The sequence below is a fragment of the Sinohyriopsis cumingii genome, chromosome 4 (genome assembly GCF_028554795.1).
Source record: "Sinohyriopsis cumingii isolate HCF-2022 chromosome 4, ASM2855479v2, whole genome shotgun sequence".
NCBI classification, from domain to species: domain Eukaryota; kingdom Metazoa; phylum Mollusca; class Bivalvia; order Unionida; family Unionidae; genus Sinohyriopsis; species Sinohyriopsis cumingii.
In genome coordinates, this window is record NC_142964.1 from 121085981 (window position 1) to 121111276 (window position 25296).

The window sequence follows — 25296 nt, forward strand, 5'->3', positions numbered from 1 at the left end:
AGACACAAACACGGACAATAAGATTTAAACTAGTGTATGGGTAGCACAATATAGTAACTAAACGACATGCTGCTAATCGTTGCGGTCCAACTATAGACGGCAGCACACTTTGAAGTGGTCACTCATCAATGGTCCGCATTTGTTTCAAATGTTTTCTGTTAAACTTAGGAAGGAAAGTGCGGCGTATTTGGGGAAAAAATGTTCTGTTTTGGAGCGCACACAAAACAAATACTTAATACGTTTTCTCGTACATAGCAAAATTCAGGGTACGTATATAAACTGTATGGCACAGTATACTTTCCATTATAACGGAGCTGAATGGGGTTGAATTTTTATGCAGTATGATTTGCAATCATCTACCACTCCTTTCCGCTACCCACAATATTAATTATAACTGCTCCTTTAAAAAACACTCATCCAGTCAAGCGTACATAGTGTAAGCTGTTGGATTCACAATGGACGTACAGCAAAATATTTTAATTTTAGGTAGACATTTATAAACAATTTGATAGTCACATTTCACAATTGTATGACGAAAAAACAAAAATTCTGGATTTGCATGACTATAAACGTGCTTTACATACATCAACACACATGCCAACACACACATACACGCACATACGCACACACACACACACATACCTACCTACCTACATATAAACATACATACATACATACATACACACACACACACACACACACACACACACACACACACACACACATACATACATACATACATACATACATACATTAAAGTGATTCAAATATTATTCGGATTGCCCTTACATATTAATCAGCAAACACCTAGCGCGAATTGATACTTTTCGCTTTCTGTTTGTTATGTTTTGTGAATATGAGAGATATATGTACTTCAATCATTGAAATAGTCCAATATAACGCAAATTATGAATTTACAATGCAACATAGACTTACAGGCTCTAGTGACAGAAGTGGTCAGCACTTCTAAATAGTATGTGCTTTAAAAGCGGCAATATACTAACAGCGTCTCTCTCTCTCTCTCTCTCTCTCTCTCTCTCTCTCTCTCTCTCTATATATATATATATATATATATATATATATATATATATATATATATATATATATATATATATATATATATATATATATATATATATACACTAGCACACACACTCACACCATAGATCCTGATCTGCCGGCGTAATATGTGACGGCATATCAGGGCCTGTGTTGTTTGCAGTTGGACTCAGATGCGGGTCTATATGGTATTCGCAAAATTCAATATGACTCGGAAGACATCTTTTGCAATTGTAAGAACACTTTTTCCTGTTAATATGTTAATCCGTGATATACACACATATAAGGTTATCCTGTCATACTAGATACCTTCTCTTCCAGTGATATATACACACACATAAGGAAATCCTGTCATACTAGATACCTTCTCTTCCAGTGATATATAAACACACATAAGGAAATCCTGTCATACTAGATACCTTCTCTTCCAGTGATAAATACACACATAAGGAAATCCTGTCATACTAGATACCTTCTCTTCCAGTGATATATACACACATAAGGAAATCCTGTCATACTAGATACCTTCTCTTCCAGTGATATATACACACACATAAGGAAATCCTGTCATACTAGATACCTTCTCTTCCAGTGATAAATACACACATAAGGAAATCCTGTCATACTATATACCTTCTCTTCCAGTGATAAATACACACATAAGGAAATCCTGTCATACTAGATACCTTCTCTTCCAGTGATATATACACACATATAAGGAAATCCTGTCATACTAGATAACTTCTCTTCCAGTGATATACACATATAAGGAAGTCCTGTCATACTAGATAACTTCTCTTCCAGTGATATATACACATATATAAGGATATCATGTCATACTAGATACCTTCTCTTTCACTATAATGAGCTGCAGGTACAATGACCAGAATAATTATACTGGAGAAAATAGTCGATGCCAGAAATATCCAAAAAAGCATCCTGTCCACAACTAGTGCTACTTGCTTCCATTCATTTATAATATCTCCCTCAGCATCACGTTCATCATTTTTAGCTACTAATATTTTCAAATATTTGAGAATTTTCTCAGATGACGTTTGTGATTTATCCGGCTTGGCAAATAACTCTTCATCAACATTGGAACTCCTACTTGACGTAGTCGTATTGTCTCGGAAGTCTACGTTAGTTCTACTGTCGTTTACATGTATATCGCTCGTTTTATTCCTCACATTTTTTGGCTGTGCCCCTGTATTTCGGTTTACATCGTCACAGACGGATTCGTGTTCTCTGAGCGATTCGACCTTTTTAATAAGTTGGTTTTGGGTGTCATCGTGGTCAGTCGTGTTTGCTAAGCTTTGCTCAGACGGTTGCAAATATTTTCCCGGCCGGAAATATTTCCTAAAATTTGGAATTATGCTGCATCGAACGTACCTTCCTAGACTGCTAAGGACGTAACGTCGAACCCAGCGTGGAATTGGACGTTGATGGGGACTGCAGTGATGCAGCTTTAAAACCAGCACTGTTAATATTACCGAAACGGACGCTGTAGCCATGGAAACCGTCAGGTAAATTCCTGAAATGAATACTTTAAAAAATTAGGAAACGCTCTTACGGAAAGAAGAACATACGGGAATAGGAACATAATACAATAAAATCTGGATGAAACGACATTCATAACATAATAATGGGTTCGTAAGGAAAATTCATGATACAAAACTTTTCGGAACTCCTCGGTTATTCCTGCGAGACAAATATAAGCCTCCGATGTATGTTGACGCAGTGATTATATTTTAAAAAATGTACATTTTCTTCACCGGAAATGTCTTCGCATAAAAGAAACCGCAATCTTTTCTGCTCCATCGACGGACTGACCATGTGTTTGGCCAAGAAGTTGCGAATGAAAAATAGTTCAATGCATTTTCGAGAGTTAAATTAGTAAGCCATCCCAAATACTTTTCAATGAATTCGCTTCACTTTCTGGGATAAACGTAATGCGCTGTGGAAAGCATAATTTTAACAGCAGGCTCTAAAATAGCAATGCACGTTTATCTGCACAGTACACTTCACTAACGAACGGCACTCAAACGTGAACTGTAATAAACTGAAAAGAAATAGAGCACACCGGTCTGCTCTCCATTTAATATGACATTACACACAAAAGTGGAAAAACCAATTAATATGACGGGTGTCACTCCTTGCAAGAAGAAAACTGCATCTGTCCATCCCCTCTCTCTCTCTCTCTCTCTCTCTCTCTCTCTCTCTCTCACACACACACACACATACACGCACACACACACACACACACACACGTGCGCAGAAAGGGAGGGAGAGAGAGACACGTTTGTAAATTTATTTAATTGCATTTATGGGAGATTTACACATTATTTGATGTCATGATAACCTAAAATAATTAAATGTATTGATTCGAAAGATTATCCAAAGATCATGTACTTGTGAACTCCGAGTGGTAGAGATGGTCACAGACTACACGCAGACCTACTTTCCGCCAGATAGCCTTGAACACAATGATTGTATCGAACAAGCAGCTTCTGGTTGTACATAAATTGTTATACAAAAATGAAAATGAGGAGGAAGACTATGATATGATTAATGGTAATTATAATTATGGTGGTGGTGGTGGTGTGGAATGATGATGATGAATTTAATGAAGTCGAAGTCAACGGAGATTATGATGATTTTAATCTTTGGTATCATTTCATAAAGATTATAGACCATGTGTATTTCTTGGTTTACTCACAAGTTGAAGCTTTTAAGTGGATTAATAATAATAATAATAATAATAATAATAATAACATTATTATTATTATTAGTAGTAGTAGTAGTAGCAGTAGTAGTAGTATTAGTATTATTATTATTAAATGAACTGTTGAATATCAGAAAATAAAATGTAGTTCCCCAAAAGATGTAAAAGAAACAACTGCGAACCTGATGGTTACGGTGATTTCCTTGCTTGATATTAGCAAAATTATATAGGACGAATTAACTAGTGGTCCTCGACCGTTATCAAGAGTGAAGAGGGCCCTTGGTGGCCGAGTGATCGCCTTTACATATTACAGACAGCTCACCTCTTTCTGCGTGGGTTCACGTCAGAGGCTTGGCAGTAGTTTCTCGTGGTTATTCACGGGGAAATAACGAGTTCTTCCTCCACCAAAAATGCCCCTCATATGTATATCTCTAAAATGGCGTTAACCTCTTAACAACAACAGCTATCAAGAACGAATGTCTACACGCTAGAGGACTCACGGTAATTCAGTTCTCACAGTAAACCTATGGAAACACCATGATATTAAAAATTCAATAACTTTTAATTTCTGAGTGCTCATCATCAGAGTTACATGTATCAATGTATCAGATGCATCCAAGATGACAGCTTCTGTGTAGAGAAAAGGATATGAACCACGGCATATTCTGGTCCTACATTTGTTTGAAACATGTGCTTTCAATTCCACACCAAACAGTCGGGTGCTGATTTAAGTAATGAGTGTTGCGGGGGGGGGGGGGGGGTGGGGGGTTGGTAGGGTTGATTGGTGGATTTTACCTTCCTACAAGGTATCCGCTTTATTTAGTTATCGTTATCTAGAAAGAGATCGCCATCGGTGTTGTTGCCCTGATCGAGTAAATATTAATATAAAGTGTGAAACTTATAGATGGAATAAATAGAGATCTGAGCAGATATATAGAACAGAATGACACGAGCCACCATACATGAAATACAACAATTTAATAAATTACATAAACAACTGTGATAATACGTTACATTAGGAAAATACACTTCTCTTTTGAAATAAATCATTCACCGAATTACAAACACAAATATACTTATATAAATAGCTGATCTGTTTTAAAGAGAGAATTAGTTCGTCATAGAATCGAATGAACAATCGAAGTCATTGCCTTGTACAACATCATAACCTGCTTATTTCTTTTTTCTTCTCCAAACTCTCTATTGCCTCGCCTCTTTCGACCCTCAAACTTTGTCTGGGTAGGCGGATGCGTAAGTACGTATATACATAGATACTTGGAGAAGTAGGTGTGTGGATACGTCAGAGGAGCTATTTCCCTTTTCAAAATAAACAGAGAAGCAACCTAAATCATCTGTCAGATATTCTACTGGGAATAGATCATTACTCCCCTCTCGTTATGTCAGATATCGTCCTAGCGGAATTCAAACAGATACCAGAGGCTCTCTGGTCAAGCCAAACATGGCAGACCATAAAAAACTAGTTTCATAAGATTACTGTACTTACTAACGGATATTTCATCACGGACTCGTATTAACATCACACGAGACATACCAGTTCCGCTCTCGTCTTAATTACTCAAATGAATGAATGAAATTCATCATATGCATTAACTACATTATTTTCAACCAATACACACATTCAAGTCCTTAGCATACGTGAAATTACCTAAGATCGGAGAATTCATACGGATTCTCGTAACTCATACGAACTAAAGTAATGCATGAAATTCTTAGAATACCTGATTCCTTATAACAATCAAGACGACAAATTCAAACAATTCGTCAAACTTATATAAAGAACGAATTGAGATAGATGAACTCAAACACAGTTATACTCATATCATGAAAATTGATATACAGATTTAAACAAATAAATTCATGCAAAAATATAAACAAATAAATTCAAGCGAATCATTATACTGGTATCAACGAATTACATGAGACTGACGCAGATACCTTGTGCTTCAAGCTTTGCTCGCTGCTGCCACCAGAATTGTGTCCGTCGACTTTCCAGACATACGGTCCCTCGGGTAAATGTTTTGCGAGAAAATATCTTCTAAATTCAATCTCGGACTCTCCTTTATTTATTTATTTATTTATTTTTTTGCCTCTTGCAGGAAAACGTAGACTGACTAAATTTTTGCGATGAGGCATATGAAACGCAAGAAATTTCGTGTGGGAAACACGCCCCTTATTTAGCATAACCAATCAGGATTAAATATATATACCGCCTTTGATAACCAGGCGCCAAAAGTGCAGTCAGCCTGACTTCTAGATTTTTAAATAACTGAGTCTGGACAATTTCAGCTCTGACATGTTCGATACAAAGATTGAAGTTAACCTTTTTCCTTCCACTCTGTCTGACGGTTAAATAAGAGAAGGCTTAATTAAGAATCACTTCCTCTCACGACACAAACATTTAAAATCATTTCAGTATAGCGATTTAACACGCACCTGCCCACATAAATCTAATTAATTGTTCTCTTGCCCAAATTAGTGTGCTCTTCATAGATCGACAGAAATTTGCACCCTTACAAGTGTGCCAAATTTAAGACTGTTAAAGGACTGAAATTCCATCAATAAAACAATGTCTCTTCTTTTAGTTAGAACTAGCATAAGGTCTCAAAAGAATCTTTTTACTAAAATCTGTCTTTCATTATCAACCAATCTTGGATATCCAAACCCATATATACTCTATTTAATCTTCATCCATTTCCAGACTGGTTCCCATTTTCCGTAAAATTAGTACCGTGAGTCCTTATATCCACCTTTTATTTACTTTACAGACCAAGGAATAGTAAGTAGTTCAATGCATAAGTAAACAATGCGCATTGTTGCTTGTCAAAGATTACATTAGTGAATAATAAATTATATTGCAAGTTCATGTACACCAATACAGTAATGGTGCATTTCAGAAAACATTAAGTATTTAAGTTTTTTTTCAGAAAATCAGAACAAAATATTGAAATAAAGCTGTATAATCAAGAATCACCTTTATTACTATCAACATTGATCTGTCTTCATTTTAAGATTGTAATATTTTATTAGCCAGTTCATATTATGTAATTAATGAGTAAACGGTCAAGATGACCATCACTATGTGATAGCGGTGGTGGCTCATTCTAAAAGATGACCATCACTATGTGATAGCGGTGGTGGCTCATTCCAAAAGCAAAGAAATATTTACCTATGAGTGGAACAAATTCCGATGTCGGCGGCATACTCTCGGCAACAAGTAGCATGAATACGGAGTACGAAAGAAGAACAGTAATACTTAATGTTATTTTCTCCCCAGCATCAGGCGGAAGGCAGAATGTCAAAACACTTAAAATGTTAAGCCAAAAGCATGGAAACAAGATGTTCAGAACATAGTACAGAATTCGTCGCCGAATTCTAAGCTTGATCGTGACGTCAGGATATATTGCATCGCTGATTGGATAGACAACTTCATTTCGGACTATTTTGTAGCTCGTAAGCATCCACTCCCCGTTCGTGTAGTATGAAGAAACGTCCACCTGAGCTGTTTTATTGATAAGGTCTACTTGTGCTTTATCGTAAGTCCAGGAGCCGAATTTCATATCGCACTCCTGGCTGTCGAATGGGAAATAAGTGATGACCACCTTGCACGAGCTGCGGAAACGGACAGGAGGGGGCCAGTGAATAGTTCCATCATGAAACACCATGGCGTTAATCGACATGAAAGGATCAGTGTAGTCATCAGCACTGAAATATTAAATAGTGTGGTTAATTGTACTCACTAAGGAGTTTTTAAAAAATTCATAAATAGTTTGCAGAAATTTGTTTCATTCAAAGAATTGTAATTGTTAAATATTTAATTTAAATACAGATAAACATGTATATGTTTATATATAATGCAAATAATACTATCATACAGGTACTCCAAGGAGATTCGAACCAAGGTCCGCGGGTAAGCAGCACCCATCGCCATACTTGCATATATTCCATCACGACTAAGCACAAATCACCAAATAAATGATGCATCTGAGTCGGTGTTATATGCGCTCATCGGTAGCAAAAACACTCGCATAACGACATAGTAATTAATTCTCATCTATCTAAACAGTCATTCCGGATCCCTATGAAAGAAATCAAGAAATTCTCTCTCTCTCTCTCTCTCTCTCTCTCTCTCTCTCTCTCTCTCTCTCTCTCTATATATATATATATATATATATATATATATATATATATATATATATATATATATATATATATATATATATATATATATATATATATATATATATATATGTGTGTGTGTGTGTGTGTGTGTGTGTGTGTGTGCATGTTTTTGCCTAATTAAGGCTATATATCCACCGAGACTTACTTGTTATAAAGGACGACATCCGGTAGCCATAACTTCTTCGCTGGAAGCCGAATTACTTCCAAGCCGTTGTATTTATCTTTGTCCCAGTGAATTCTTTCGTCTTTCCACGCCTGCAAATAAACGCGAAGACCTTAAACGCATTATCTAACTAATATGATATGTCATGGGATTTGAGAAAAGTATTACTATTTCTGGGGCTGTCTTAGTAGTCGCTTCTGCTGAATAATGAAAAGAACCTCAGTTGATTAGAATTGTATGTTGTACTAGCAGGCGGGAACGGTGGCAGGGTGGGTACTAAGGCTGGATTTACCTCACTTCTTGTTTTGACACAACTGAGAATATCAAAACATTTAAAAGAAAAAACAAACTGAAACATACACGTGTAATTTAGACGTTAAAAAGCTTTGTTTGTTATTATCTCAAAATATAGCAATCCCTCTCATTGGTAAGTCTAATCTCAAATGAATATTTGTCTTAAATTTTTCATAAAATTATATTCTTAAAACCGTGTCTCTCAAGCCAATTAGACCTGTTTTATTTCCTTTAGGTCAGTAATTTTAATACCTCGTCATGCTATCGTTAAACACCATCTATATAAATATTACGATTCCACTAAATAAACGTATATGCAGTATTTTCTGGCAATTAATGGACCCTCCCCCCGATTTTTCTTATTAGATATGACTTCTACATTTGCTGTTTTATCCACTTTTAGTTACAGATTTATATTTTCATGCAATTATGTATCGATTATTATATTATGTATGAATAATGCTAGTATGTACTAATAATGCTACTTTGAATCCATAATGCTATTATGTATCGATAATTCAAGTATGTATCAATAGTGCAAGTATGTATCAAAAATGCTATTCCTTCAACCAATTAATTCTGTACCAGTACAAAACTCCAATCTGAGTAAACCTTGGTGTTCTGCGGTTTGTTGCTGTCCCTTTGTTCCTTAAGTCTAGCGCTTGACTTATTTATTTATTTATTTATTTATCTATCTATCTATCTATCTATCTATCTATTTATTCATTAATCAGACATATATATTAAGGCAGATTTCGTCATGCATAAACTGAAGTAAGAATAGCGTGACTTGATGTTAAGAATTTTAATCTGTTAAATTACGAAGGTATAGACCATTTCACGGTTATTATCTCCCCTTGAAAACAGCAGAGGGCATATCGGTGCAACTCACTTCCGGTTAGTTCAATCAACAAAAATGGCAGATGTAGGGTATTATCTGCAGCCTTAGTGTGACCATACAGTTTACTTATTACGCATTTGTAATAGCTGGGTCAATTAATTTATGTATGCATGCATGTATGCTGATTAAATATGTAAGGGCAATCCGAATAATATCTGAATCACTTTAACGTGTGCGTGTGTGTGTGTGTGTGTGTGTGTGTGTGTGTGTGTGTGTTTAATAATCGCACTATCTGGATATGTTGCCTGTTGTCGAGTCTAATTATTGGCATATATTTCAATACTTAGAATGTAACTGCTAATATTCAAATGGATAAATGCGTTTAAACTTAGTCTTCTTCTTCTTTACAATAAATACGACCTCATTCTCACTTCTTGGAATGTCCGAGTAATTACTATTGATTTTAATCAATGACATTACGAAAAGTTGTAATCAACATACTTTTAATCTGCGACATGTCGGAAAGTTGTAACCGATGTACTTTTAATCAACGACACGTCGAAAAGTTGTAATCAGTGTAATTGTAATCAGCAACATCTAGGAACGTTGCAATCAATGTACTTTTCAAACATGTGCTGTTACACGAAATGCTAAAGTATAAAACTAAACCAAGAGCGGGTAATTAGAATTTATACAGATTTCTAGGTAAGATGTGTCACTGGATACTCGTCTTTTATCTGCAAAATTGATCTTATTTCAGGTAATGATTCTCTATAAACATCAGTTTATGTTCATTTCTAAACAGCATTTGTAACAGCATCGATACAGCGGTGTTCTAAAGGGCTGCTAACGGGCCTTGGTTTATAGTGTACATGATATTTATCATGTATGAAAACATAATAGTTTTACTAAATCTAAAATTATGCACAAACTAATATTTTAGTGTAGATACAAAAACTACATTAAATTAAATGTGTAATTAGACTAAAAATGAGTGTATTGGACTGGTGTGTGTATGTGTGTGTGAGAGAGAGAGAGACAGACAGACAGACAGACAGACAGACAAACAGAGAGAGAGAGAGAGAGAGAGAGAGACTTACTAGCTCAAGCCAGGCATTTGTGGTAAGAATTTGGTTCTTTTCGTCCTAAAATTGTAAGCGAAAATACTTGTAAGTTTTAACTCAGGAAGATAGCGCTTTAAACATAAATGTACAGGGTCGTTTCATAAGAGAAGCTGCAAAATGCATTATGCGGAACATTAACCATTATACACTTTAACCGTCATATAACTTCTGTAGAAATATTGGATCACGTGCATGGGTGTAAAAACTAAGATGATATTAGGTTATTTATAACCAGCACAATTATATATCATACGGACTCAACCTGAATCAGAGTTCCCATTATGAATAAATTTGATTATGTGCGCTCATGAAAGGTTATATGATTTTATGATTGCACCTGATTGTCTTTTTTTCTCCCCCTCCTATCCATTTGTCTCTCTCTCTCTCGCGATATATATATATATATATATATATATATATATATATATATATATATATATATATATATATATATATATATATATATATATATATATATGAGATAGAGCGAGAGAGAGAGAGAGAGAGAGAGAGAGAGAGAGAATTTATTCAGCAAGTAACCAACTTTTGTATCATCATACTCTGGAAGTGAAGTTTGTTTTTCATAACTTGTTTATCGTGTGGTCGATTTCATCGTGTCGATTTCATCGTGGTCGATTTCATCGTGTGGTCGATTTCTGGCTATGAAACGTGACACATGCTTAAGCTACATCAGACAGTTCATATTTTATTACGATCAGCTATGACTTTAAGTATATCAGACAGCTGACATCGGACAGGGATGAAATGTTAAATTGTTGGTTATGAGTACAGTTAGAGTTTCGGCAGCACCCTTTTTCCCAGTCCAAATAATGCACTTTCAGTGAAAAGTGGACAAAGTTGACCCTCATAATCAAAACAAATATCCCTCTTTTTAAACTCGAGAACTTTCTGGATCCGCCGGTAGTGTACCATAGAACGATTAAACATTTCGTTCAACAACTTGTTTTTGTATTTACTTTATTTCAAAGTCCATTAGCTTTAAGAACAGCAGTCTTAATGTATTTAATTGTTGTCCTGACTGTTTGCCACACCCGCTACTATTGTATATGAAAAGTAAATATATGTATATAAATATATCCATCCATTGGCAGTACATTTAATTAAGTGGAATCTTTTTCTTTCGCCTGACACTGATACGATTCAGGTAAATTTATGGGGGATGGAATGACTTCGGGCGGTTATTGAACATCTGAATGTAGGATAATCAACCATGAAAGATTTGCCATCGATTTTGCATATAGAATTTATGGAAATTACTATATCGTTTGTATGCCTTTGACTGATCGGAATATTACTATTTTTCGTCCATCCACTCACCCACTCACCATGCAGCACTGTTGGTAAAAAGACAATGAGACAGAGAGACAGACAGACGTATACCTAGATATGGTGGGTTGAATAAGATAAAAGCGGCAAATCTTCATTTGTATATTCAAAGATGAAACTGGGAACTTCATATATATATATATATATATATATATATATATATATATATATATATATATATATATATATGCCACTGAAACCCCGTCTTCGCTGCAACTCTGTGATATTGGCAACTGCGCTATAACGTAAATATATATGTTGGTTAAGAGTACATTCAGAGTTTCGGCAGCACCCTTTCCCCTTTATATATATATATATATATATATATATATATATATATATATATATATATATATATATATATATATATGTATATGTATGTGTATGTGTGTGTGTGTGTGTGTGTGTGTGTGTGTTATTTGTATGCGTTTCTATTCCCATCTAACACTCTTTAGGTTCGTCAATTTGTATGTATTTTTATACATACCATATCCATGATCTGTATCAGCGTGAAGCCGAAGATGACCTGCACGTTACGGGAGGAGTTGTACACTGGTCTTACACTGTTGTCATACGCCTGCTCGTTGAACAGCTTGTTTAACAGTTGTTGTTCGTCCGGTATCACTTCTTTTGACAGGACTGCGGACAAAAGGAAAAGCATGATAGCGGAATGTGACGTGACTGTGCACATGTTTCCACTGCTTAAAGACAACACCGCTGTTTATTTACCAAATCACCTTCTCACTCCAATACATCGTTATTCCATAACAGAATTTTCAGACACCCCACTGCCGCAACAAAAGTGTGATAGAGTTGCAGAAGGTATTTGTCCCGGCATACTGACACCATTTAGTATAGTGACACTTATTCTAGTAAATTACAACTTACACTGCATGCTCATTTTATGACATTCATAACGCTCATAATTTTACTGAATAAAAGTAAATAAAAGTTCTTGCAGTTGTTCCAATCCAATACCGTTCTGGCAGTGTCTACGTATGATCCTACTGAGAACGTAGGGATGACAATCTTCTCATTCTTCAATATTCCGTGAGAGCTATTCTCTAAATTGTAGTTTAAGCTGTCATTGAAGTCGTAAGAATATGTTTGTCCTGAAACGCGTTGTTACTTTTCTTCTCCTGTACGAGTGGAATCTGAATTACGCAGCAGCTGAATTAACATATTTAGTATCTGGAAAACATAAATGAGTTTCCGGATCGTGCGATCGTAAATATGTCGAATATAAAATAATTCCTGTTGACTAAATAACAGAGATAAGATACAAGAATAAAGAAATATTGAACAGGAAAATACAAGCTAATCCGTCACAGTCTGTTGCAGTTGTAGCCTACAGACACACTTTACAATAAATTCAAGAGAAAGCAGCCACCTGTTAATAAATCGTTTAAACGAGTTCTACCATATGCGACCCACAGCCGTGCACTAAATCTTAAATATTCTTTCTCTTCTCATGACCCGAACTAGACTGATCCCATGAGTATTTGCAAGATTCACTCATAGGTAGTATTAACAACGCTTAAATTAACGTTACCAGTCACAAAACTGCTCTTTAATTTTTGGTTAATGTATTCCAGATGCAACTGAATGAATATCATTGCTAAAAGTGGCCAGCTTAGGAGAAGGAATGTGATTGTTTGTCGGTCACTATTATATACAACTGGAAGGTTTGATGTGGGATTTTACGTACCTAGTAGCACTGCGACGTATAGTAATTGACCAGTTCTAATTTTATGAAAGGTACTGAAGGGTACATTAGTTTAATACAAGAAATAATCGTTAATGAAAGCTTGAAACGTGGCATGGTTTACGAAGTTCTAAGTATTAAATGTCAATTAGATGAAGTATAAGAGATACATATACAAATAAGCTTTTTATTTAGACTGCAATAAACAAGACACTTTTCTTAACCAGACCAAATCTTGTTGTGCATTAATTGATTTTTATTACTATCGAGTCCTAGGACTAGAGCTTTTTGTTCATGGCGGGGGAAAAGATAAACCGTAGCTGAATCACGATTGGGCATGAAGTGTTCTTAATTATTCCACCACTTGATATGTATCAATTTCTGGAGTATTTGAACCTTGCTGTAGAGCTCTGTATTAACACTGCTTTGTGAAGCTAACGAGGTACGTGGGGAACTGAACATTAAAATCGTGGTAAGAAACATTCTTCAGGTACAAAATAACCCTCCATAAAGAACTGTAATTGAAACACATGAAAGCCAGTACATTCAGGGCGTTTGCTGGAACTCTGATTGCAATATAAAACAAAAAAAAAAAAAAACGAGATTCAGCCAAAGCAAAATTTATTTAATTATTATTACAGTAATATATAATTTCTCTATTTCAGCTCATGAAAGAAATAAGACCATTATTTATGTCACGTAAGGAGCTCTTTAAACTTAAATAGTTGTAAGACTAACAATTTCAAGTATTTGATATTTAAAATTTTCAACAGGCTTATATTAACTAACATGCTAATATTTATTAATATGTTTATATTAACTAACATGCTAATATTTATTAATATGTTTATATTTATGAACATGTTGATATTTTTAGGATCATATATATATATATATATATATATATATATATATATATATATATATATATATATATATATATATATATATATATATGAATGAACCCTAGAGGAACCCTGCCGCCATGTATAGCCTATCGTGTGCTGAAAAATGTTTAAACCCTACAACAACAACAACAACATAAAGGAACCCTTCTGACTGCATACATAAATTGTACTAGTTATATGCAGTAATGATATTACAAGCAAACTCCTACTATCTCACAGCCATGTTCATACTACCTGCTGATTTAAGTTAGCTACATTCAATTTTAAATTATCATAATTTTTACATCTTGTACATTAACTGAATATTTATCTCCAAGACATGATATTCGTTTTTCCACTTTTCAAATAAAAAACAATTAAAATAAAAAAGTTAGCAACAGTTTGGATCTATGGTCTGAAGAACGAGATTGAACTGAATATGACAAATATGCCGCTGATTGTTAATAACAAGGTTCATACCGTAATATAATTATAATAGTCTTCATCATTATTTTTACACTCCCATCATAAGGCGGAAAATATTGTATAATTATGTTGTCCGTTAGTCCATTTGCTATTTCGTTTCGGTACAATGATTTGAGGTATCCGTCATCTACCGCTACCAAACATTGTAAATAGCTGGATCCAAAGCAAGTCAAAATATCTGTCGATTTCGGACACAGAAGTTTAAAAGTAAAGGTCACAAGGCCTGAAAAAAGGAATACCGCTTCCACACAATAACTTCAATATTATACCTGATACCTTGACCTGGTGGCTTGCTGTTGAGATCAAAAACACACTTACTGGTTTTGGGATAAAAGCTACGATCTACTAAAGGCCACAGTAACTCTTAGGACAACAAATGTTTTCATCGCTACATCTTTTGTTCTACTTTATCAAACCTGGATGATATTAGATGATATCTCTTATTAGACAAAAGAGTCTAATCAGTCTGAGGTGAAAGGGTTAAATGCTAAGGTTACAGGGTCTCATTGAGAAAGAAACGGTTTCCATAAAACTACTGACGTGTTGTATACGTGTATTAACAAAACGTAGCACGTGGCATCCTCACGAACTAAGAAATACACATCATGAGTCTGGGATTAAAAGGACAAATGCCAAGGTCAGATGAACTCCAAGAAGATAGATTATCCCGTACAACAAAATAAATAATCAATCCCGTACAACAAAATAAATAATCAATCCCGTACAACAAAATAAATAATCAAATGTTGGAGGGGTGGGTGACTTAACACATGAGGCAGGAAACACCTACCTAGCTTTGGATTAATAGAAAAAGGTCGTGGTGACTGACCGCAAAGTAACTTGAGATGTCGGACATATAATGTATCGTTTATATTTTGCATTTTCTAGTGATCTGGATATGAACTTGCAACAAAAATGATTTTGAATTTATGGTGCATGCAAAAGGTAGGCTTCTTATCTTTTAGTGTTTCTTTTGATCCTCTCACCTTCTCAACTTTCTTTTTTCTTTAATTATATTTCTCTATTTCTTACTTCTACTTTTCATTACTATATCAAGGTCCATTTTACACAATTACTGGTTGAATGGAGTACTTTTTCATAATTAATATATAATTTTAGAATGCACGCAACTGCAACATGTTATATGATTGGGACTATCTTGCTTTTGATAACCGCACGTTGGAAGTATATTTGAACTGATTACGTGCTTATGCTTGCTAATGAAATTCGAGGAAACTATACAATGACTTAGAGATTGGATCTTGAGTTATATATATATATATATATATATATATATATATATATATATATATATATATATATATATATATATATATATATATATATATATATATATATATATATATATATATATATATATATATATAATGCAAAGGGAGACAATTTAGCTCAAATTGTCTTTCTTTCGAACAGGTTGTTTGCTACGATACAATTTTTGTCCAGCTAATGTATTATTTTAAAAGAATATCTTAAGTTGTTTTAATTTTTTATTGTGTGTGTGTGTGCATTTATGATAATAAGCCTGGTGAGTTAACTACATTCTCGCCGTTTTGTCGTGATTTCTATTGGTTGGGTATAACTTTGTAATATATGGATTTAACTTCCAAGTAAGTAAGTTACTAAAGATATCAGCATTATAAACAAATGTTTGTAAACTAACAGTAAAAGTATATGTACCGGCATAATGCCATTGTAGGTACATCACTAAATTAACAAAATCATTTGCCGACAGTATAACTGAGAAAATGCAGAACCAATGCCATGCCCCTAACTACTCTAATCAGGACAGATCTGGACATTGTCTTCCTGGTGTCTGACCATTAACCCAGGTTCTTACCTATGAGTGCCATATCTAGAATAATTAGCAATTGCCGAGAGATAAACTACCACTCTCCCCTACTGCTTACGATTCACTCACTGTAAAGATACAATATTGTAGGCAATGTACTAGATGAATATCGACCAATTTAACCACTTTATTGTTCACATTATGCGACTAAAGACAACATCTCATGTAAATCCTGTAGTTATATCCCTCAAATGTGTGCTTCGAGGAATGCAATATGGCAAATGTTGACAGTCGTTCTTCCGGAAGGCTGATGTACCTAAAAGCGTCTTAAGATGTTTCCATACGCGTGTAACTGTTTGAGCTGAAGACAATTTATCCGGCATGATTAATGAATATACTGGGTTTGTCAGAACATGCTGAAACCTAGTATAAAGACTTTTGAGAAATATTAAAATAATTTAGCCCCAATTAGACACAAGAGTTTTATTTCATGTATTAAAAAATTACTAGACCAGCAAGACTTAGGGTATTCAGTGACTTGTTCCAATTTTCTGCACCAATCAGAATCGGTGCAGTTTTGCGAACCGATTAATGATTACATATTTGTACTTTATTGGTTCAGTGAAGTATGATCTGAAAACACCATTGCGAATTGTACGAAGAGAATGATAGTATTTTTGTTTGGTCCAAACTCCAATGAACCTCTAAATAAACTGGTCAGTCCTTATACATTTTTACATTTATAAAGAATAACTGATCTGCTGTGAAAAACAAGCCCATACATTCGTTCTAATCGCCATTTTCAGCGTGCATCAATAAAAATAGTGATTAATATCCGTAATTTGAGTACAGGCAATCAGGAAAAGGATAGCAGTTTCCTGGCATCTTGGCACAAATATACTCCTTTCTGTCAAGTAATGTGGTTAATAAAAGTGATAAAGTTATTTTTAATCTACCACGAAAACGTTATACACAGATTTAGAGGGATGTGATGAGTTGCTATTTTGTATGGGCCTAAGACCAGGGAATGAAGTGATAAACAAGTTGAGATGATTGCCAACCTCTGTAAAAGAAAAATTACTGAGAGTGGTGAAAGATTTGAATATACAATATCATAATATTCGGATAAAGATGATACTGATGACAATGAGGTACAGGAACAAATAGAAGTTGACCATACCGTAAATTTGGCTAATGGATTTCAGAGCAAAGTCTTGGGCGTTGAGAAGATGATGTTCGGTTTGAATGTGCTAATTCTTCACGCCATGTTTTCCCTCTTGTGCAAGGATGTAATTTTGGATTGCCTTGGAATGGGTGCATTACAATATTAACAAGAATAAAATAACTTTGGAACCAAATGCTAAACACTCATTTATGTAAAGCATAATACAAATGCGCTTACATTGCGTTCAAAATCAGTGTTAGCATCCCCTCGTTGTAGCAGGTCAGACTAGAAAGGAGTTTTTGGTTATATCAGGTTGGAAAAACCAAGGCGGAAAATCTGGATACAAATTGAGGAGGCACAAACAAAATATTCTTTACATCCTACTGTTACAATCAAAACTATCAAGAACAATACAGATGCGAAACAATAGACAGTAATGCGTTCTTTGGTGAACAGGTACGAAAATCTGAAACTATGATTGACGAATACCATGAAGAAAACTGCTTGGTTGGAATTAACTTTGTGTGTTACACCCGGCTGCTGTGTGTCTGTACAAGGACAGTCTGTCGAGCAATTGTAATCCGCGGTGACTTTATTAATAGAAGAACTATTGTGATCCCTCAAAGTTACCGATGCGAAAGAATAATCGAAGCGGAACAACAGCTGCGAGATGAAATGACTAACTCCACACCTCGTTTTATTAGTAAATACAAAAGCGTGTGTGAGGACGTGGATGCAGTTTGTGGACTCGTGGTGTTGACCTGAGTGTGGCGGTAATTGCGACGACTATCATAGGCAGCTGATCGGAGGTACTGTCAGAGCTATATCGACAGTAGCGGATAAAATAATTTTATTACGATTACATCATGATGATGAGCATGGTGGAGTTTGAGACCGGCGGAAACGGAAAACTTTCAACAATTTCGTACCAAGATGCAGAACAGAGGCGCTAGAGCCTTCGAGGTAAAACCAAAACGAGCAGTTCACTTACGTGTGGTAAAAATCGATCGAACGCGTTCTCGAGTACACACCATCGGTCTTGGGTATCGAGCAGGTTACTGTGGGCCCGTGTCGTTATGGGCGTCCGCACGCTAGATTATATTTATGGAAAACTAATCTCGTACCTTGGAATGCGCTCGCGCTCCACTCGCGTTTCTTCGCGCGGGAAAAGACATCGGGGATAGAGGGCACGAACCAATATCTATATTAAAAATCCCAAATTACCATATACCCACTACTACATATTTTTAAATGACATTTAACTGTTATATTATCTCTACTGTGGGATTAACTTTTAGTCTATGATTATATATTCTATTATTTTATATAGAGGTATAACTTGGTTGTTTACTAGTTTTAAAATCATCCTTGATAATGAATCGGTTTACTAGTTCGTGGTAATTTTCTGATTGGATGGATGAGTATTGCGACACAGGTCAAATGGGTTGTATTTCCACATAAGTCGGAATAGAGTCGTGGAGATACATAAAGGGAGACTTGACAGATAATTAGTATTCCTATTTCCTAATTTTGCTCTTGTTTTAGTATCAGTCTGCATATATATTTAATGTTGGATTTAGAAATTGCAAAGTGGTCGTATAATTCTCTGAACTAAATCAACATTTTGGGATTATTATGAATTCATCCAAAGACATTCTTCACATGTCATCTTGATACCGTGAGGGCTGTTGGCAATTCAGCACTTCAGCACATTCAAGGATATTTGTAAATCGGCATATTTGGGACCTGCAATTCTTTCGGAACACCCGATTATTTTGGAATTGTGATATAACTTTTAGGATTATGTTCGATTTACTTCATTATCATGTGAGCTCCTCTTAAAATTTAATTTTATAAATTAGTGGAATAAATTAGCCATACTTTTTAAGACTAATATTGACATGCGAAAATGTGCATCAACATACAATATGCATTTGCATATATATAAATAAAGATTACTCAGTAACCAGGTACATATGCAAAACCTATTAGCACGATATAAATATCTTAGTCCCTTCTGGTGACGGGACGAATTGGAAGTGTGTCCCTATTACTGTGTGCACTCTCTTCCTAGATTTTACATATTCTATATTAGCCAGCACCGCTCTCTAAGCAAAGAATTGCTACAGCTTGAATATCGCTATAGTGATCCACATGAAAATGTTTTCGGCTTCCTATTTCCGTCTTTCACGATTGACTACAATACATGCTTGTCAATATTCCAGCAGTGAATGCAAATGCCGGAATAAAATTAAATAACATAAACGGAAAAGTCAAAGTTTGCTTGACACGACTTTGAAGTCCAAATTAAATGGATTAAAATTTATTTTGAAAAATTAACATGGGGCGCAATGTGGCATTTCCGTTTCGTTTGCCGCCTACATCGCGTTATTTTCGTTTCCTGTACCAGCAACATCACACCAGTTTCCTTTCATTTGCCACTAGCATCTCATCATTTTCCTTTCATTTGCCATCGTCATCACAATTTATTTTAATTTGTCACGTGATTATTTTTAATGATGGGTTCTTGTGAATTTGTTTCATGACATTTGAAAAATATCTAAACTACATTTACTACCTATACGGCTGTGGACATGGGATTGTTTTTTGAGAGACTGTATTATTCAAGCTATTCCAACAAAAACTGTCCTGATTGATAAAAAATATTATTTTCCCTTATTTCTTTCTGCTCATGATAGTACACACTGCATACAACTTGCTCGATTGTTTGTTTGTGGAAGCCATTTACTTCTAAATAATTCTTTGTTTTCATTTTAAAAAATTTCCCGAAGAACGTAATGGAAACTTAAATCATTGCGTCACTTGAGCGTTTACGTCTAGCTCATTATGTCATCAGCCAGAAGGCTCATTCATGCAGTCTCATAGTTTTAATTTTTAATCAGAAGTGATCCTTTCCTCCAACCTGATTAAATTCAGATCTCCACTGTTATACATGAAGATCTGACATTGATCGCGTAGGGGTCATGTTCTGGTAACCTATTTTATTACCATAAGAGCAAATTGTATCAACCAACCAGATGAAGTCTTATATCTTCGGATTTGGAGACCGAGCTCTGTGGATGGAGAGCATGAATGTGTACCGAACGATTTGATTCACTTTCAGATGTTATTTTCGTCGATTCTACGAAATTTCATGATTATGGACTGGATTTATCTGTGCCAATTCTACATGAAGTACATCGGATTTCAGCAACATGTTGACATCTACATGTGTGTTTCTGTTCTGTCCTTGAATGTTTGAAATCATAATGTGGGGAAAATATGAAGTCTTTCAATTGCAATTATCAAAAGGACGCTATGGAATATATTGTTTATTTCATTTTGAGTGCAGGAAGGAGGATGTAACTGCACTTGGAATATGGTCGAAATTACAGTGCTATTTCGAAATGTGTAATCAACTTTGAGAACACATGACATGGCTCATGTAATTCGGATTTGCAGAACTAAGAAAGTACATTTTGAGGAAATGCAGGATGTAAAACTGTAAATATATTTTTTGCCATTCTTATTACCAGCTAAAGAAGACAGTCACTTGCATGTTATGTGTCAGGACCCTGTCTGGCGTCCATACCTGGCCTAAACCCGAAACAATGTATCAAAAAGTTTACGCGGAATGTGGCAAAGCAGCTGGTATGTGGCAGTCCACGAAACATCTGCTTTAGTTCATTCAAATAAAAAATTAATCAACCAAAACGTAAAGCGCCTACTACGTTAGTGTACATGATTTGTTTACAAAGTAGTTCCAAATACACCTTTGGGCACACGTGAGTTCAATAGGAAGTCCGCGTAAGTGCAATATAGTAAAATATTGCACGATTCTGACAATGTTAAGTTAACGGGGGGAAAAATGAGCATATAATAAACTCTTTTGTAGGCTTAGTCCAGCTACAAACAGCATAAACTGATATGCCGTCGAATAACACGCCATTAGTTTAGGATCACTGCAATTGTTTAGTGCCGAATAGACGATTCCTCTCATGATTCTGCCACATAACCCTATAGTGGTGTTCAAAAGAATCAGTTATTACCTGACACTTCAGAACAATAACTTGACACAGTGATAATCAGTTATCATTTATACACGACTGAAGTCCAAAATACGAGTCTATAAAGGGTAGCATGAAAGTAAAACACCACTAATATAAGAATTATCGCACGACTTCTGGGTTTTTTAATATTTTTTTTTATAGTCACTATTTCTTTCTTTCCTTCCTTCCTTCCTTCCTTCTTCTTTCTTTCTTTCTTAACATTCCGCTGCCTCTTTTATTTTTGAACTTCCAGCTAAAAATACATCACTCCCTCAAAATAGGCTCGGATATATATATATATATATATATATATATATATATATATATATATATATATATATATATATATATATATATATATATATATATATATATATATAGTAGTGGATTTCAGTCGTCACCTTTCGGGGAACCTTTCAAATCCCCGTATTTCATGCAAGTAGCATAGCAACATCTGATAACTAAAGGTCTAACCATAGACATACGTTGCATTTCGTATATATTTTTGGACACGTCTCCAATCACCATATTGTTTATAACCCCACCAAGTTCATTATTTAAAATTTGGGGAATTAACCACGAAAGTATAAGCACTGAGTATTTTCAGGAGTTTATTGAATAAACTTAAGCGTATTTTAATGCCATGTATATTATCCAACAATGTTCTTATTTCTTGCGAAATTTACCATTTTGGAATCATTTTGAAGTTTGCTCGGCACACAATGCAATCAAGTTACTATTACTTGTTTTCACAAATATCTGTAATATGCGAAAAATCTGCAAGGAAAAGCCAGATATGAAGAACTCCATTTGAAAATTATTTACATATAGTTTCAGCGAATGAAGCCATTTTTCATCGATTCGATTACTTTCTCAACAGCGGGCACATTCCCTACCCTACTATCTACTGCTTTGAATCACCATCAACCAGCAGGGAATCGATAGGCAGTCTGGTAAATTGGATAGTAATCCCGGGCTTAATCTGACATGCAAAAGCAGTGAACTAGTCTAAATTCTTCCATATACATTAGTTAAGAGATTATTGACAAAAAGCCATATCTCAGACTCCTATTTGTACTTTAATCCCAGAAAATACCTCATACACGAATTCTCGTGGGGCTATGGAAAATACCTCATACACGAATTCTCTTGGGGCTATGGAAAATACCTCATACACGAATTCTCGTGGGGCTATGGACATGATTGCATCTGGATCAAGTCTGGATATACAAAATCTCAATGTCTTCTGCTTTGTATATTTCTCCTTTTAGAATCAACCGAAGACGAAAGTAGGTGATAGTTTGTCAGGTTTTAGAAGGAGCCAATGAAGAACATACTTTTTTCAATAAAAAATGAAATTAATACATGTACTTTAAATTCGACAAGAGGTCTGATAGTACTATGCCGAAATAACTTTTAAAAAGTCAAACATTTCCCATAAACTAGCTGCTTTAAACAGTACTTCATAGTTCCAATACCAAAATTCTCTGAAAACACACACACACACACACACACAAACACACACACTATCAATTCTACCTTAGTCAAAATATCCAGTAAATGAAGTTATTTCAGGTTGTGCCTTCCTGCTATATAACTTGGACATCAAAACATGCAACGTGTTTTCTATTCAATAGATACAGCAAAAAGGCCTTTTTGAAAATATATTTAACAAAGGAGCTGTAGAAATGCAAATTATTTATAAAAAGAAGCATGGTACAAGACGCTCAAAATTTAAAGAGATACAAATCTCAAAGTCATATATATATTTAACATTTCCAGTACAGTAGTAGATTTACGGAGAGGATCAGTTTTGGAACTGTTAGCTGAAAAAATAAATGTACAAAAGTTTCGTGATACGTCAGCATGGAAAAGGGTTTGAATGCACAGCGGATTTTTAAAACATAGGGGCAACTGCCTCTATCCCTTTCAGCAAAATCCCATGTTTGTCCTGCCAAACCAGATAATGCAGGTGCAATGCCCGAGTAATCCTTTATTTTTCATATTACGCTTATAGATTTCTTAAAGTATATATTGGTTTAACATCTGTATTAGAGGGTGTAATTGCATGTTATAGTTTCGGAACTTGCATGCTTTACGAAAAGCGTTCCAGTTGTCTTTCTTGTATGCATGGCAAACAATGTGGAAGCTTGCTGTTAATGATTCTGAGATAGGACCTTACCTTTAGATGCGTATTTTACAAATTAAAATCGAAGAAGACGTGGAAGCTCGACATATTGGCTTCGTTCAGGCTATTTCACTGACATTTATAAAGTTTCCGTGCGAGACGTAAAGAAGTAAAATTAGAAAAATAACGGAAATATTCCAAACATACTTTAGTGAATCGCCTTGAAACTTCACATCTTTTCTTAATTCCTTACTAATGATGTGATATTACCTTTAGTAACTGAACTTGTTATTAAAAGGAATATGGCTTTTATTATCTTTAGATTCAACATAAATATGTTATATTTTAAACATTATAACTAATATGAAGCGTTTAAATTATCATGCATAATAAATTAATATTTGATATTTGAAGAAAACCACACGTGTGCACAGCCAATAATTGAAAGAGCTGGTCGCATGGTGTAAGCACGATATAAATAGTGTGTGTGTGTGTGTGTGTGTGTGATTTGGATTTTAACGTAGCTTTAACAATTTTTCAGTCATATTGCTACGATGTCTGCAGTGCGGCAGTATATATATATAGCACTGGGGCATCATGCCGCAGTCATGTAGCATGATGTCCCACCCAGTCACATTATCCTGACACCAGCCCACCAGTCCTAACACTAACCTCTTAATGTTGAGCGCCAAACGAGGCAGCTGTTAGCACCATTTTTGTAAGTCTTTGGTATGACTCGGCCGGGGATCGAACCCACAACCTCCCGCATCCGAGGCGGACGCTCTAACCACTAGGCCACCGGAGCAGTGATGTAAATAGAGTTAAATCGATGTAAAAAGCCGAAAGTTTCTTATTTATTATGTTAGAACCAAAATAATGACCTTAAAAAAGGCATATTTTTCAAAACATCATTATTTGTTTTTAATGCAATTGTTATTTCACATGGTTTGCTCAAAAGATTATTTAACAATACAACACTAAAAGAAAAATGTATCTACTGAGCTCGATACCTCCTTTCAAATCGTTATTTCTAATCAGATACATCTTTTCAATGCATTATTTCTTAATTAACTAACTTACCATGATAAAAGCCCAGGAAACAGACTGTTATCAGAATCAGACTACACGGGGAGACATCCAATACACCCATCTCCGGATCGTGTAAAGAGGAAGTACGGTCGGTGTACACAGTTTGATAAAAGCAATCACATCAAGAAATAGTGTACCCCAACATTTCGTGGCTTTCCATTCTTCGCACGGATTACTGACCCAGAATTCTCGGTTAAATCTCATCGACACTGCTGAAAAGAGTTAAC

General features: G+C 35.1%; 1 protein-coding gene across 1 annotated transcript; it reads right to left on the bottom strand.

The window, feature by feature from the left end:
• Nucleotides 1–442: 442 nt before the first annotated feature.
• On the bottom strand, nucleotides 443–25296 carry LOC149802013 (neuronal acetylcholine receptor subunit alpha-10-like). Its single transcript, XM_089956413.1, has 6 exons — nucleotides 25061–25296; nucleotides 12238–12389; nucleotides 10380–10424; nucleotides 8127–8236; nucleotides 6969–7504; nucleotides 443–2590 (listed from the first exon to the last, which is right to left on the bottom strand). Exons 1-6 carry the CDS (start codon nucleotides 25128–25130, stop codon nucleotides 1899–1901), a joined length of 1605 nt encoding a protein of 534 aa, XP_089812539.1. The 5' UTR covers nucleotides 25131–25296; the 3' UTR covers nucleotides 443–1898.

What these genes read in the sequence shown, in the direction of transcription:
- LOC149802013 (XM_089956413.1), bottom strand. Translation starts at nt 25,130, where the DNA reads ATGGGTGTATTGGATGTCTCCCCGTGTAGTCTGATTCTGATAACAGTC. An exon ending in TGATACAGATCATGGATATG is followed by an intron (nt 10,425 to 12,237) that starts GTATGTATAAAA and finishes TTACAATTTTAG; the next exon opens with GACGAAAAGAACCAAATTCT. An exon ending in GGAATTTGTTCCACTCATAG is followed by an intron (nt 2,591 to 6,968) that starts GTAAATATTTCT and finishes TATTCATTTCAG; the next exon opens with GAATTTACCTGACGGTTTCC.